Source organism: Podarcis filfolensis, assembly GCF_964270895.1.
Source record: "Podarcis filfolensis genome assembly, chromosome: 12".
Lineage (NCBI taxonomy): Eukaryota > Metazoa > Chordata > Lepidosauria > Squamata > Lacertidae > Podarcis > Podarcis filfolensis.
In genome coordinates, this window is record NC_139614.1 from 32190345 (window position 1) to 32205334 (window position 14990).

The window sequence follows — 14990 nt, forward strand, 5'->3', positions numbered from 1 at the left end:
ACAACTTCTCCTAACTTTTCTTCTCATTTCAGTAGGGGTGGTACAAAACCTTCACTGTACATTAATAGCGATACAGAACATATATGCACACACACACATACAATAAAATCCTTGTAGTGCCTCATTTAAATAATTAAGTTAAAATCAGATAAATGACAATCTAGCTATGACAACGAAGTAAATATTGAAACAACCTAGTCTACTCTTTTCTTTTTTTAAAAAAAGAAGTATCTTGATCATTGCGCACAAATCTGTTCCAGCTGCAGTTACTGCTGTAGAATCTTTAAAAAAGAGAGACTGCTTTTCAAAAGAGCTTTTCCGATAATTATAAAAGACCTTTCGTATATTAAAGCTGTGTTGATCTTATAGACTGGTGCAAACAAACCTACATAGTGAGGTTCCGTATAATCTATCTGGGTATTAGTGGGTTGACCTTTAAAATGCAGACAAAGAGAATGTTGTTTTCTAAGTTGGGGGAAATGACAGGAAGCAGGGCAGAGAGAGTTTAAGTATGCTTAAGAAACAAAATATAACAGAAGTGAAAAATCTAGAAATTTCCACACAACACACTGCAGCAATTTCAATTTCCCAACACACTTTATATAATTTCATGCAATCTGAGCTACAGAATACACAATAACTTAACAACTTCAATTTCTTACACAAACTGTCACCTCTCAGCCATCTTACAGTGGTTCCACCAGAGATGGAACAAAATCCTTTACATTGTCGTTCACACAGATGTGGAGAGCACAAAGAGACAGTTAATCCAATGTCGTTTTAAAATTGCTAAATGAAGATTTCCTTTCTGGCACCTCTCTCTTTCCCTCTCTTCACAGTACAGGCTGGGATCCAAGGCACAACAATACTGTTTCTGCATGTCTAACAGAGGTTTGAGGAGCTTCTATTTCTCAAACAGAACCCGTCATGCAATGTTGCAAACCATATTTGAAACTAATGTATTTTTTTAAAGTTTCTGATATGGCAAGGAGATTGCAGTTCAAAGAAAAGATGTTTAAGAAAGACATATGTAAGCTCTTGGGAGCGCTTTATAGCTCTTTGGATCATAGCCATACTCTTACTGATGGCAATAATTGAGTACATTTTTAAATTGTTTTAAACTGAGTATGTTGAGTGATACACTATACATAGCAAAAGTAGGCCTTCATAGGATACCTTTGTGCATATGTTTACTCAAGTATTGGTCAGTTGATTTTTTGCCTAGTATTATTATTGTTATCTAATGGAAGTCCACACTTATGGGAAGGAGGCGGCTTTGCCTCTAGCATTAAGAACAGAGGGCCATAAAATCACTTGAAAAGGGATTGACTCCTTGGCTTGCCAAGCTGCTGTAATGGTCATCGGGAAATTAATGCTACCACCAAAGGAGAAGGTGGGACTTAATGCAAAAAAGGCAAACCGTATGTGGAGAAGGTTGATAGCAACCTAGTTCTGGACAAAGTGGAATGGAGCCTTCTACCACCAATTAAGGAGTCATCTTGCTTCACAGTGTGAGCACAATACCCTTCAAACTACCTGAAAACACAAATCAGTAGGAAAAACTTTTTTCTCTTGTAGGCAGGAGTGGCAAAATACCCAATTTAACAAAACATATTCAGGAAAATCAACATCTGATTCTTTTATATGCTGGAAAAATCATATTGCTGAAAAATCAGTAATAGATTTTTTTGCAGTCCAGAAATGTTGTAGTGCAACTTTTAAACTTCCAACCAATTTCTTTATAACAATTATTCACACAAAATATATTCTTGTTCCAGAAGCAGTAAGTTATCACTAGAATTAAACATTTTTGGGGGATGCACACACACACTCCCACACCAGTATAGATCACCCTTCATACCATAGTTGTCTCAATGTCCCCTGGCGAGAGGCTGATTTCATCTGGGGAGGTGATAGAAGAGCGAGTTGTCCGAGGAGTTCTTGGTGAAGGAAGTGTGTCCCAGGCATTATACCCACTAGGAGGTGGAGTTGGCATCTGAACACCTGAACGTTGGCAGCAGTTCTCAGGATTAGACATCCAAGCTTCAAGTAACTTCTCCCTGTCCCAGTCTTAAAATAAAACCAGAAAGTGTTAAAAAGGAACATGGAAATGATTTGGTGATGTGTCTGCTTATGATTATATTTATGATTAAAATCACTGCAGAATAGAGGTAGCCAACCTGTGGCCATCCAGCGGCTGTTAATCCCATCATTCCTGGCCAAGGTTCCTGACAGTCTATCAGTTTTCATTTATAGTACACTATTCTTTTTATTACGAAAGCACATATTTACATATAGGAAATGTTAATACATTTGGTCAAGATTTGTTATTAAAATTGGCTGAATGTTATATAGTTTCCTGATTACCATGGGCTCGCAGCAGAGCTTCTGCAGTAAACAATGGAGCCTGAAGCATGTCAGCAGATTCTACTATCAGCATATCTTTGAGCCTTCGCAGGTCCTGAGGTCTTAGTCCTTCATACGGCTGTGAAAGGAAACAGAAAAGAAAAGTAGCAGTAGAAATAAGTCTTTAATTTAGAAAGTGGCACCTTTCCTATTGACAGTGGTGGGCCCCTGGTGGTTCTCGTAATATTCTAGAGAGTGTACTGGCTTCTTATAACTCTTGGGGCAATCTGAAGTGCTTATTTTGATAAAACCCTAAATCACGTCAGCCCATGTATATATTAAAGAACACTTTCCTTACACATTGTCTCAACAGTGAACCAAGAATTGCTTCATAGGATGGGATCAGAATGGCGGAGGTAAGGTTCTGTCACATTAGCACATGCATCGACTACATTTAATGCTAACCAGGTTCACACTTAACTAGGGTATGTATTAGTCTTTTATAAACAACAAAAAAAAATCTTGCCCAGGTTAGCTATACAATTTGAATAAGACACTGAGAGATGCATAACTTTGTTACTGAAATAAATAGGATTTTACAGTACTTCTATTGGGTTTAGTTACATCTTAAATTTGATACTCATATATAAAAAAGCATACGGTCTGTTTTTAAAAGTTATCCTCCCTGGATTTTTCCTTGGGAAAGAATGGAACTGAGTTTTGGATTTCTGTGCTCTTTTCCAATCATTATGTGATAAAGTAAACAACTGAACAGGAGATTGTGCAGTTATTTGGATGCAAGACCTCCTCCAACTGTGAAAAATCAAATAATCTTCAGACTTCGAATACTGCAGGATCTCATGTTCAGTCATTGCTTTTTGTCATGATGAAGGAAGCAGGATGGAGGAAGCTAGCAGTTCAATCTCCAGGTAAGGCAAAAGGAGAATGGAGTTGGGAGGGAAAGGCAGTACACAGTTAGAAGTGAAAGCAAAAAGGTTTCCTAATCCCTTATACTAGGAATCCAGCCTGTCCAGAAAGCCATTACAGATGTCAGAAAGTACTGCCTGACCTGCTCCAACCTACTAGTATAAAGAGGCTTTTTGCTGATATGATTGATTTGCATGAAGTTTCCTAAACTGCAAATAACTGAGTTGTGGCTCACAGACTGATAAACCCTTCGGTTTGTTGGTTTAAGGTTGGAGATGAAGTTTGAAGGTTTATAAGCCATTAACTTCTGAAAGCCTATTATCTCCTCTAATTTTCTGGATCAAACAACATAAACCTTCCAATAGCTTTTTTGCCTCAATGAAGCTGAGAAATTTTCAGTAGTATCTCTTCCTACATATGTGTTCTACAGCTGTTTTAAACTGTTTAAACAATTTTAAGGGTGTAAAACACATGCTTGGTATACAGAAGGTATCAGGTTCAATCTCTGCATCTCTAGCTTTAAAAAATATGATGTGCCAGGTGCTGTAAAAGATCTCTGCTGTACAAATAAGCTATTGCTAATCAGAGCAGACAATACTAGCCCAAATGGATGAATAAAAAAGGAGCTGGTAAAAAATAACAACTCAAGAGCTTTAGATAGTCCTTTTCCCAAGTATGCACATCTCCCGTCAGAGTAACCAATTACTAATTTTATTTTACCTCTCTTTTGTCCAAAGCAGCATATTCTGCTTCAATGCTTTCAGCTTCAGGATCTCGTGAGAACACCATCTGGGATTCTAGATTGAGTGCCAATTCTTTATGGTGTTGCTTCTCCGCACAGTCACATGGAGTATCTTTATTTTCATTTTCAGCAAACAAGTCTCCACCATGTTTTACCAGAAGCTGCAAGTTAATGCAAACCATTTTAAGAGCTAATTTTAATACAGATCCTTGGAAATTCTTTTTCAGTCGAAATTTGTCGCCAACGATTTATGCAGAATGGAAGAATGCTGAACAAAGAGAACTAAACCAGACATGTGAACCCAGGGAAGATTGTAGGTTGCATCCAACAAAGTACAACTCAGAGTAGATCCACTGAAATAACAAACTAGGTTTGTTATGTCCATTAATTTCAATGGGTCTACTCAGAGTATAACTTTGGCTAAGTTCCTTTTCAGCAGAAATATAGACACCCCTCAGAATAAAGGAGGGTACGTAGTGAGATTGTTATCCTTTAGCGAACACTTAAAGTTTAGAAATATTTGAAAAGATCAACAAGTAATACTAAAAATTCCACAATATAAATACTAGGTTAATGTTCCACCATTAAATATGTTTTTACTCATTCACAAAAGACAAGCATATTGAAGCAACAACTGATTGCTGATACACACACAAAAAAAACCCCTTTTGAATGGCAACTCTGCACATGGCATCAGAGTTTAGAATTAGATCACTGAGCCTACAAGATTTCATGCAAATTATTTATTTTTTCTATAATTTTCAGATATGGGGCATCCGTGTGTATTTTCCTGTCTTAGGCAAAAATGGCAATCTCCCCAAATTCTGTTCCTATCACACACATGAACATTAGTCCCTTTCCTGCTCTCTTTTCAAGCTGTTCACTTTGGGGAGGGAATCACTGAGAATATTCTTTTTCTAGATATAAAGCAACAGCACTGATATAAAGAAATCAACCCAGCTTGAGAATGTTGGCCAAACATTAGTAAAATGCAGGTCTGCTTTGAAAGGGCTAATCTGACTGCAATAGAAAGAAATTATGTATACAAAGAACTGTTTATCAATATGCTAATTCTAGAAGATTTAAAAAATGTTTCATTTTTCACTTGACAATCAAACCTTCATGATTTTGAAAACATGCATTTATACTTCCCCTTCCTCTCCAATAAAAACAGGCACATTACAATTAGTGTAGAAACAGCCAAGAGCTATTCAAGGATTAGAACACAGAAATGCTGTCAATATTCATAGACTTTTCTCAGATAGTCTGGTAGTTATATTCACGATGCCCCAGTTTCTTACATTCCTCAAGTCAAGTGCAGAGTTTTGTGTAGTGGAAAATTCCTTTCCACCCAAAACACACAAAACATCTAATGTGAATTAGTGGGCTGGTTCACACATGCTAAACCATATTTTGTATTACGTGCATGAGCCTGAATGATGCCTTGTGCCGGAGTACTCTCTTGTCTTCCCACATAGTTAGGAGAAGGACAAAATCAGGATTCATATCTGTATTCCCAGATTTTTGTCATGTCATTACATACAAACGAGAAATTTTGCTTTAAAATAAATTATAGTGTGTTAAGCAAGTCACCTTCACAACCCATGGTTTGAAGCTGGCTTGTCTGCAATTGCTATAATATTTTAAACCACAAGTCAAGTTTCGGAAAGTGAAACTGAATTATGGGTTGTTATTTGCTATTTCTCCTAGCCATATGGGAGGAGAGGGGACCTATTGGAGACAGAGGTTCATGTACATATATATAAAAACATAGTAAAACATTAAACCTTAAAAAGCCCTATACAGGGCTGCCTTCAGATGTCTCCTAAAATATATATAATTACTCATCTCTTTGACATCTGATGGGAGGGCATTCCACAGGGTGGGTACCACTACCGATAAGGCACTCTGCCTGGTTCCCTGTAACTTTACTTCTCGCAGTGTGGGAACTACCAGAAGGCCCTTGGTGCTGGATCTCAGCTGTATCCTAGTTCAGCATTATAGGCAAACTAGACCAGCCGCTCCAGATGAATGAATTCTGATTCTGATTGCATGGAGGCTTGGCTCATGCAATTCTTCCCCCCCCCCCATATTTTATTTTCAATTTTCAATAATTTAACAATTTAGCATCCAAATTACTTACTTATTCATCCCTTCTAGACTTCCCCCCACCCCACCCCTGGTTTCCAATTTCTCCCCATTATTATCTTACACATCTTTAGTTTTCCATTCTGTTACAAGTCCATTGATAACCCTGGCTCATACAATTCCCCACTATGTGATGAGGCATTTGCATAGAACATCTTGCTCTCAGAAGATAATATCTGCTGCTCCTCAACCATATGAATTTATGGTGAATTTATGAAAGAGCAAACTTCTTTTTAAATTGGGATTAGTACAAAGTGTCATTTTATTTTTAAATGTTTATACATATATACTTAAAACAGTTTTAAGTGGTTTTATAAGTTATAGAAGCTTATTTGGTGAAAGTTGTAAATTGGTATTAAGTTGATATGAACTAGTATTTCAAAGCCCGTGTTAAACTAATTTAACAGCCTGTTTCCATGATGGTAATTCTGGCAAAAGATCAGGCAGATGGTCCCTCAAACTGAGCATACACTACAATTTCCAGTACAACAGCTTCTGACAGCAATTGCTCCTTTCCCAGCATTGCAAGGGAACAGCCCCTACAAGTCCTTTTGTGACAATTCAAAGGTCTTTCTGATCTATCACTGACTGGCACAACACTGTGTCTGGCTTTCCTGCAAATAAACACTGGCAAGAAAGTAAGGAAGAGTTTGAATCAACAGCAGCAGCTGTTTGTGTCATAGTACCTATGCAAGTGTATAGAACTTGACTGGTCACTCTGCAAGATTCCACTGACAAATTAAGGCAAGCATAAAAAACAGATCAAGTGGGTGGTAGCACCTGGAAGGAATGTAACTTGAGCAATTATTTAAGCAACTGCACTGCAAATAGCTCTGGTGAATATACCATGGTGAACCTTCTTTCAATACACAAATGGACTATTACATTGTCAAGCAGCGAGTCCTACTTATGTCTGAAGTTTAAGGGGCTCGTGGAGATAACTTTCAGATGAGCAACAGGACAAGGTCAAATATGAAAAAAATGTTATTCCCTTTAATAAAATATTTGCAAACTGCTGCTATGGAAGACTAAGCATTTTTTTTTGGCGTGCAACACTGTATTAAGAACAGTCAATTAACTGGAATATACAAAAAATTTCAAATATCTCATTGGGAATTTGTTTGTCTCATTGGGAATTTAACAGTTTGCACTTAAACACAACATTCAAAAGCAATACTCCCCAAAGCAAGTGATAAAAAAGAAGAATAAATAGGAGGTGGGGTGTTTTTTTTAGCATAATAACTTGTATTGGCACATGCACAGGATCTGGTCAGTGCATGAATGAAACACCATCAGGGAATACAATGTACACTGTCCTTTTCACCATGGAAGAAAGTAAGGATATAAATATAATAAATTTATTCAGTACGCACTGAATAAGATGATGTCACTTCTTTTTGCCACTTCTTTTTATATATTTTTAGATACAATATTAAATGCCCTTAAAGTAGAGTAGAGCTTCAGTTTTTTGAAACAAGTGTATGCTCCATCATTACTCTGATTACTATTTATATGAATTTTACCTCTACACAGGTCTTCATTCCTGAGGCAGCAGCATAGTGCAAAGGTGTATTTCTTTTATTATCAACGGCGTCAATGGCGGCTCTTTCATATTCTCCTTGGTCAAGTTTTGCTCCTTTCCATTTCAGGATCATCTGCAGACAATCTGCTCTTCTGAAATCATCTTCAAAGGGCCGTGTCAATCGAGGCTGAAGAGCTCCGTCCGATATCATAATCTGAGGCCCCATGCAAAGCAAGTGCATAGAGGTCTCATTGTGCACATTTCGTTTATTTGGGTTGCCATCTCTTACAAAAAGAAAAGTTCTATACAGAGAAAGTAAAGAAATAAAGCAGTAAATAAGAAGCATATTTTTATAATGACATGGGAAATAAAGGTACAGTAAAGATACAGTAAAATCATATATAAACTGGAAATCTCCTAGGAGGCTTAGTTTGGTCAGAATCGAATATACACTTCCAGAGTTAACGCTAATAATCACTTCTGGTAAGTGAACCACCATAGCTGCTAGAGGGCCATGGAAATTTGTGTGCTGGGCTTTTTAGACTCATCTGCCCATGTACATTGGTTGCCAGCTGTGAATTCTTTTTCAGCTCCCCTGCTCCACTAAAAGTATTTATCATATTTCTAATACATTTATAAATACTGTATTGACCTGATATAAGCTGCACCTTTAAAATTCAAGGGGGGAAAAGGAAAAAAAAGACAATACTCGAATATAAGCCGCTCCCTTAAAATTCCACAGGCACTCACACCTATTCTGTTTTACTGTATGTCTGTTTCAGCAGTGATATTGTAAAAGCCCATTTTTGTTAGGTTGCAAATTTAAGCTGTACTTTTATTTTTCACGGTCAGAATTTGGGGGAAAAGTGTGGTTTATATTCAGGCCAAAACAGTACTTCTAATACACTTGTCATACTTCTAATACAAATGCAAAAGAGAGACATCCTCTCACCTGCAAACTTCTAAATGAATGGGCTATTCTGTAGCTGGAAGACTTTCCTTGTTTCCATACATCCCATTTGATGAAGCCTGGCAGAAATCCTACTCAATGTTGTTGGCATTATTATATTAGATCTTCTCATATTGTCATTTAAAAATGCAGCTCTGTAATGACTATTTGATAATACACTGCATAATCTAATATTGCTTTTTGACTCACTGAATCAGGATGATGTGTATCTTTGTTTTAAACTGCTCTGTACCAGTGTTTATAAATACAGGAAGCTGTTTTCTTAAGATATTCCTGATAATATTAATAGCCTGTAGCTTCCTGGTAGCCGCAAATAGAATTTATGTGTAATAAAAAATGTTAAACCAAAGGGCCATACACTATAAGGCATACACTGAAGAATTTATATTATTTAATAACCAGTCTGGTTTAATTAGATCTTGTTTGTTCCAGAAGCATCTGCCACAGGGAAGATAAACTGCAATTCCAGAAACAGAGGATTGCTGCTTTAAAAAACTACCTTTCCTCTCTTTTCCAAATATTTGGCACAGCAGATACATTGCAGCTCTTGAAGTGCTGCCTTCCACCACTTAAAGATGAAAGCTTCACCCGTTTCTCAAAATTGCAAGTAGAGCAAGCATCATATCCTTGCATTCTTTATTTTACAAACACTTGCACAATACAGTGTTCTTGTACTAACTCCAACTTTCCCATAGAAAAGAAAGAAGCAGAGTTATGTTCATTTCAACACTGGCCAACATAGAGCAACTCCTGAGCTGAAAGTAAATACCACCAAGGTCTTCAGCAACCTTTTAGGGCTATGAGGATAAGAAATCAAACATACATGCCCTCATCTTAGAACTATTCTGGAGCATATGTGCACATTAGAACTGGAGCCAGTGTAAAGAGGTTATCTATGACAAAATATTGAACTTGTACATCAAAAGGTAGTACTACATTAGATTATGATGATATCAAAGCACATGATATGTCACTTAGCACATCTAGAAACACTATGAACAAAGCAACAATACTCACCCCAATATTCGGTTCATCCCATGCCTGGCAGCATAATGTAATGGAGTGTTATGCTGGTAGGGTTCTCCATAGGAAATATTAGGGTCCAGAGATTCTTTTAGTTGAGGGTTGCTCTCATATATTTGGCAGGCCAAATTTTCATCTCCATTTATAAGTGCTTTGCGGAATTTAGTAGTTGTATTTCCCATGTTGTTCTTAGTGGGGTGGTGCTTCTTCTGCCCCCCTTCAAACACTTGGTGTGGAGGTCAGCAACATCTTTTAAATTCTGAAACAAGCAAATAGCATTGCAAATTGGGTTGAAGAAGCTATACTAGGAATTTGCTTAACATTAATCAACCCTTTAGGCAAATTACAATCTAAGAAGCATTTATACTGTCCTTATTTGAAAACACTAAGATTCCTTCAACTATCTAGTTCTACATAGTTTTAACTTGTGCTCTGTAAAACCATTAACATCTTTATTACATAAACTTGGTAAAACATTTCCAGATATACACTTTGGACCCAAATCAGTGGAAACTGCATAATAATAACATTTCCGTCAACCTCATCCTGCAGTGGTACAAGACAAATCTCAAACAAAATTTTTGTTAGTAAATAAAAAACTCTAGGAAAGAATTGTGATTTGAAGAACGCCTGGTGATAGGAAAATTATTTAAACTCCATTATACATTAAGGTAAATCATGTGCATTTGGTCTACAAATTTTCCTTAATCCAATCACTGGGGAATATTTCCCAGTAACTTTTATATCATACTTGTGTGGAACAGCAGATAAATTTACCATGCTGATGCACTCAGCTCAAGTCTTTACTGGGAATTTTCATGAACAACTATTCTCAACGTTAAACAGGAGCTTTCATGGACCTGAAGTAATAGTTTTGTGTCATTTTGCTCCTGTTCAATGAAGCGCTTCAACACATCCCACCCCATTTTAGAACAGGGTTCTTCTTACTGGCTTTGTGTTCAAGTCAGTCAGAGATATCAGGGCCAGTGTGACAATACAACAGCACCAGATAGCCAATCAACGAATGCTACACTGCTGACCCTAGGTTCATTAATTTCAATGGGTTTACTCTGGGTAGGACAAGCATTGGATACAAGCCATAGACTGTTGGCCTGGTGAAGGCATGCAGGCATGAGTAATGGAAGCTAATATTCACAGCATAGCCACCAGTGACAATCTGTAGAGACATGGTGATGTTTATCAGACAAGCGTCTGCTAGCGAGGACCTAGAGTAGTTGCTAGCTTGGCTGTGTGAACAACCAGCTGTGGAGATGACATGCTCAGACTGCAAACTAGAACTGATACCTGAATGCATTACCCAAACATTTGTTGATTCTACTTTAATGTATAAATTATTTAGATTCAGCTGTGTCACTTACCTATGAATTGTGCTACAAGTGTTTCTTTAATTATTATTACAAGCCCAAATCATTAATACAATAAAAAAATCTGGAATTTTCAATATATAATGTTGTAGAAGCAATCTAAATATATTTGGTTCAAATAACTAGTCTTAAAGCAGATTTCATGCAGAAGTAAATAAAGACACAGGAAGGAGAAGATATGTCTATGGAATGGAAGATGCAAACCAGGAAGAAGATTATCAAAACATGCTGATTAGATTATGGAAAATAGGGGTAGTTAACCTATCACTCATAATAAACTTTGCAAAGGGAAGCATAAGGCAGGCACGGGTAAAGGAAGGAATAGCTGAAGAAGAAAAGAATGACATGGATACTAAGAATCCACATCTTTAAGGGCATGTTTATATAAACACTTCTAAAACGAGGGACAGGGAGCTAGATCCAACCAATAGGCCAGATCCTGAATGTCCCCAACCCCAAATACCATTTTGACAGGAGGACAGGCCACCCATGATGAATCATTTGCTTTTACCATGACATCAGAAGAAGGGTTTTCTTTTCTCAGAAAGCCTGCCTTGTAACCTAGATATGTCCCAAAGTTGAAACAAAACACAAAGGTTCCTGGGTAGGCATAGAGCTAAAGTAAAGAGTAACATGCTAGTCTTTAATTTAACAAGGGCAGGGATTAATTTGGGATGGTCTTACTAGGTAGTAAGTGTCAATTTAAGTCAAGCCAAATTATATAGTATTACTGAATGGCTATTTAGTCCAGCATCCTGCTTCTCTCACTGGACAACCCAATGCCTACAAGAAGCTCATAGTCATCTCTCCCTTTTATTCCCTGGAACTGGTGTTCAGTGGCATGTTCCATGGATCCTCTAAGTATCATGTAAGTGTCATGCCTAGCAGCCACTGACAGTCTTCCTCGCCCATGAATTTTTCTACTCTCCTTTAAACCCATGTAAGTTGGAAGCTATGAGCATATCCTGTGTCAGTGTTTTCCATAGTTTTAACTATGTACTATGCAAAAAAGTGTTCCCATTTGTCTTCCTTGTATTTCTCACCATTCAGCTCCAACGGATGACCCCAAGTTCTAGTGTCTCAACAATGGGAGAAGAACTGAAATGAAGATCTGTTAGTACCATTGTGCTTGCAGATCTTTGGTTTTGACAACTGTGCACATCTTAGCCATGAATACTATTTTTTCTCAATAAAAAAGCCCAGGAGAAGGACAGAAATCCATTTATACTTTCCATGAAGGATCAAAAGATATATCTAATTACAGCATGTGATTAGAAAAAAACCCTGGTTGTGTTATACTTTCCAAGAATTAGCATTATGATAATTTTATAAATGCTACTAGGCAAACAGATATTATTGCTCTCCTAAAGACATTCATTTATATTCCTTTAACAATGAAGCAATTTAACCAGCACATGCCACTTAAAGACACTTCATTTCAAAACATAAGTCAAATACAAATGAAAGACACCATTTCAAAATATTAAAAGAACTACAAAGTGAAGAACACAATTTTAAAAGAAAGCATTGCTATCTATCCAAAGTCCATGATTATTTATAAACAATCTGAAGTCTTAAAAGATATTTAAGAATTTGAGGGAAGGAGTCCAAGTACAGTCTTTCTCAAAGCTGATTCTTATACTTCCTTCTGAGGAGAAAAAGTCTCTAAGTATCTCATATTCCTAGACAGCCCATATGAAAATCTCAACAACCATCAGGTATTTTTCCTCGCAGACCTTTTTCTGACACAATAAACTTCTGATTTTTTTACATGTAGATTATGTTGGCTAAACAGCTCCAGGTCAAAGGGTTGCAGGCAACTAATTTTTACTCAGAGTAGACCCACTGAAATGCATGAACCTAAGTTCATTAATGTCCATTTACCGTATTTTTCACCCTATAGGACGCACCAGCCCATAGGACGCACCTAATTTTTTTTGGGGGGGGAATAAAGGGGGAAAAAATTATTTCCCCCCCAGGCGCGGGGCTGGGACGGGGGAAGCCCGAGCTTCCCCCGACCCCAGCCGCCAGAACATGCAGCTCTCCACAAGCCGTGGGAGCCCAGCGCCGGGCTCCCACGGCTGAAGCTAAGCCTGGGCGCGTTGCGCCTCCCCGCTATCCCCAAGCTTGTGGGGCTGGCGGCAGGGAGAAGCGGGCTTTTCCCGCCGCCAGCCTCCAAACCAGGTCGGGGGACAGCGGGATGGCGTGCTGCGCCTCCCCGCTGTCCCCCGAGCTTGTGGGGCTGGCGACGGGGCTCTCCTGAAGCCTGGAGAGCGAGAGGGGTCGGTGCGCACCGACCCCTCTCGCTCTCCAGGCTTCAGCGAAAGCCTGCATTCGCCCCATAGGACGCACACACATTTCCCCTTAATTTTTGGAGGGGAAAAAGTGCGTCCTATAGGGCAAAAAATACGGTATTTCAATGGGTCCACTCTGAGCATCACTAAATATAAGATACAACCCAAAATGTAGTCCTCACTCTATTTTACAACATTATGCCAATCAATAAGCCAATGTCAAACAATTATACTTTTAAGCCAAGAAGTGAACCAACCTTTTCTTTTCACATATAGCACCATTGGTCCTTCTTTGCACCAATGATAGCTGGTGATCAGTTTTCCAGCTCAGACACAATAAATTTCATGACTTCCTAAAATGACCTTGGGTGATACTTTACATCGTCCAGAAAGTTGGCTGTAATAGCAGATTTCATGGACTTCACTAGATGATCCTTTGGTGTCCCTTCCAGCTCTACAGTTCTATGATTCTCATGTGGCCTGCCACAAATAAGCCATCATCCACTTGACTTCACTTTGCTGCATGGTAGGCAAAGCTTAACTTCTTATTTTATAGAGGCGATCACTTGTGTAAGCTAATTTCCTGTTCCTGAGAGAATTCCTTGCTTTCCAGCTGTCAATCATGACCCCCCAGATTAAGATTTGGATTGGATCACCCTGATTAAACAGCATAAAATATGGAATATGCCCATAAACATTTCCAGAGGAGACCAGCTGCAATAGCCCTAGGTGTGTAAGTCCTGGGTATATTCGGTTGACTAAATCTGAGATGGGGAACCCATAGCCCTCCAGATGCTATTGACCTCAACACCCAACAGCCTTAATCACTATGGCCAATGGTCAGGAATGATGCAAGTGTTAGTTCAGCTACATCTAGACTGCCACAGGATCCCCAACACGAGACAAGATAGACCAATATTGTGGTTCAGTGTTTTGCTTTTGTCTTTCGATTGTGCATACACTCATTTCTCTTTTCTTTCCATATTCCAATTAAATAGACTTAATCACTGAATATATATACTAGTTTCTGGACACCCTAAATAATAATAAAATAATGAACATTCCATATACCTGCATTTATCACACACATTACAAGATTTCAACTGAAATACATGAATATTGCATGATCCAATGCAAATCACAACTGTTAGCATATAAATAGGATAATTAAAGACAACTGATAATTAGAAAATACTTGTCTTCAAACAACAAAGATGACTTAGCTACTTTGTTGGGCCCAGGAGGTGGAGGAAAGATTTGAGCTACTAAGCAACCACAATATACATTCCCCAGCAAGCATTAACATCAAGTTGTGTCTCTGTTGCAGTTGCCAAGCAGTGTCACTGGGGAAGTTAAGAATAGTGGTGGAACCGAGCTACTGGCTGCAGTATTCTCCCTTCAGAAGACAGCAGTCTCACATATAAGGAAGCATTTCCAAGTAGCTCTAAAGAGGATTTATTTTAAATAATTGAAAATCGCCTTTGTACAGATACGTTACTAATTGCTAAGCACCTGCTAAGCAGGCCACCACTACTGCCGCCACCACAACAAGGCCTCGCAGACTGCCGCTGCTTTTGCCATGATGAGGTTTTGCAGGCTGCTGATTATTGTGCCACTACTGCCAGGCTGCTGT

General features: G+C 38.3%; 1 protein-coding gene across 9 annotated transcripts in view; it reads right to left on the reverse strand.

The window, feature by feature from the left end:
• ANKIB1 (ankyrin repeat and IBR domain containing 1) overlaps window positions 1-14990 on the reverse strand; it is a 46261-nt gene that overhangs the window by 23902 nt on the left and 7369 nt on the right. For all 9 annotated transcript variants that reach the window (XM_083578520.1, XM_083578516.1, XM_083578518.1 and 6 more), the window contains exons 2-6: window positions 9673-9937; window positions 7687-7987; window positions 3994-4176; window positions 2368-2485; window positions 1862-2070 (exon numbers count right to left, since the gene is read on the reverse strand). In XM_083578520.1, coding sequence (XP_083434646.1) covers window positions 1862-2070; window positions 2368-2485; window positions 3994-4176; window positions 7687-7987; window positions 9673-9860 — 999 coding nt within the window. In that variant the 5' untranslated portion in view covers window positions 9861-9937. The remainder of the gene's footprint in view (window positions 1-1861; window positions 2071-2367; window positions 2486-3993; window positions 4177-7686; window positions 7988-9672; window positions 9938-14990) is intronic.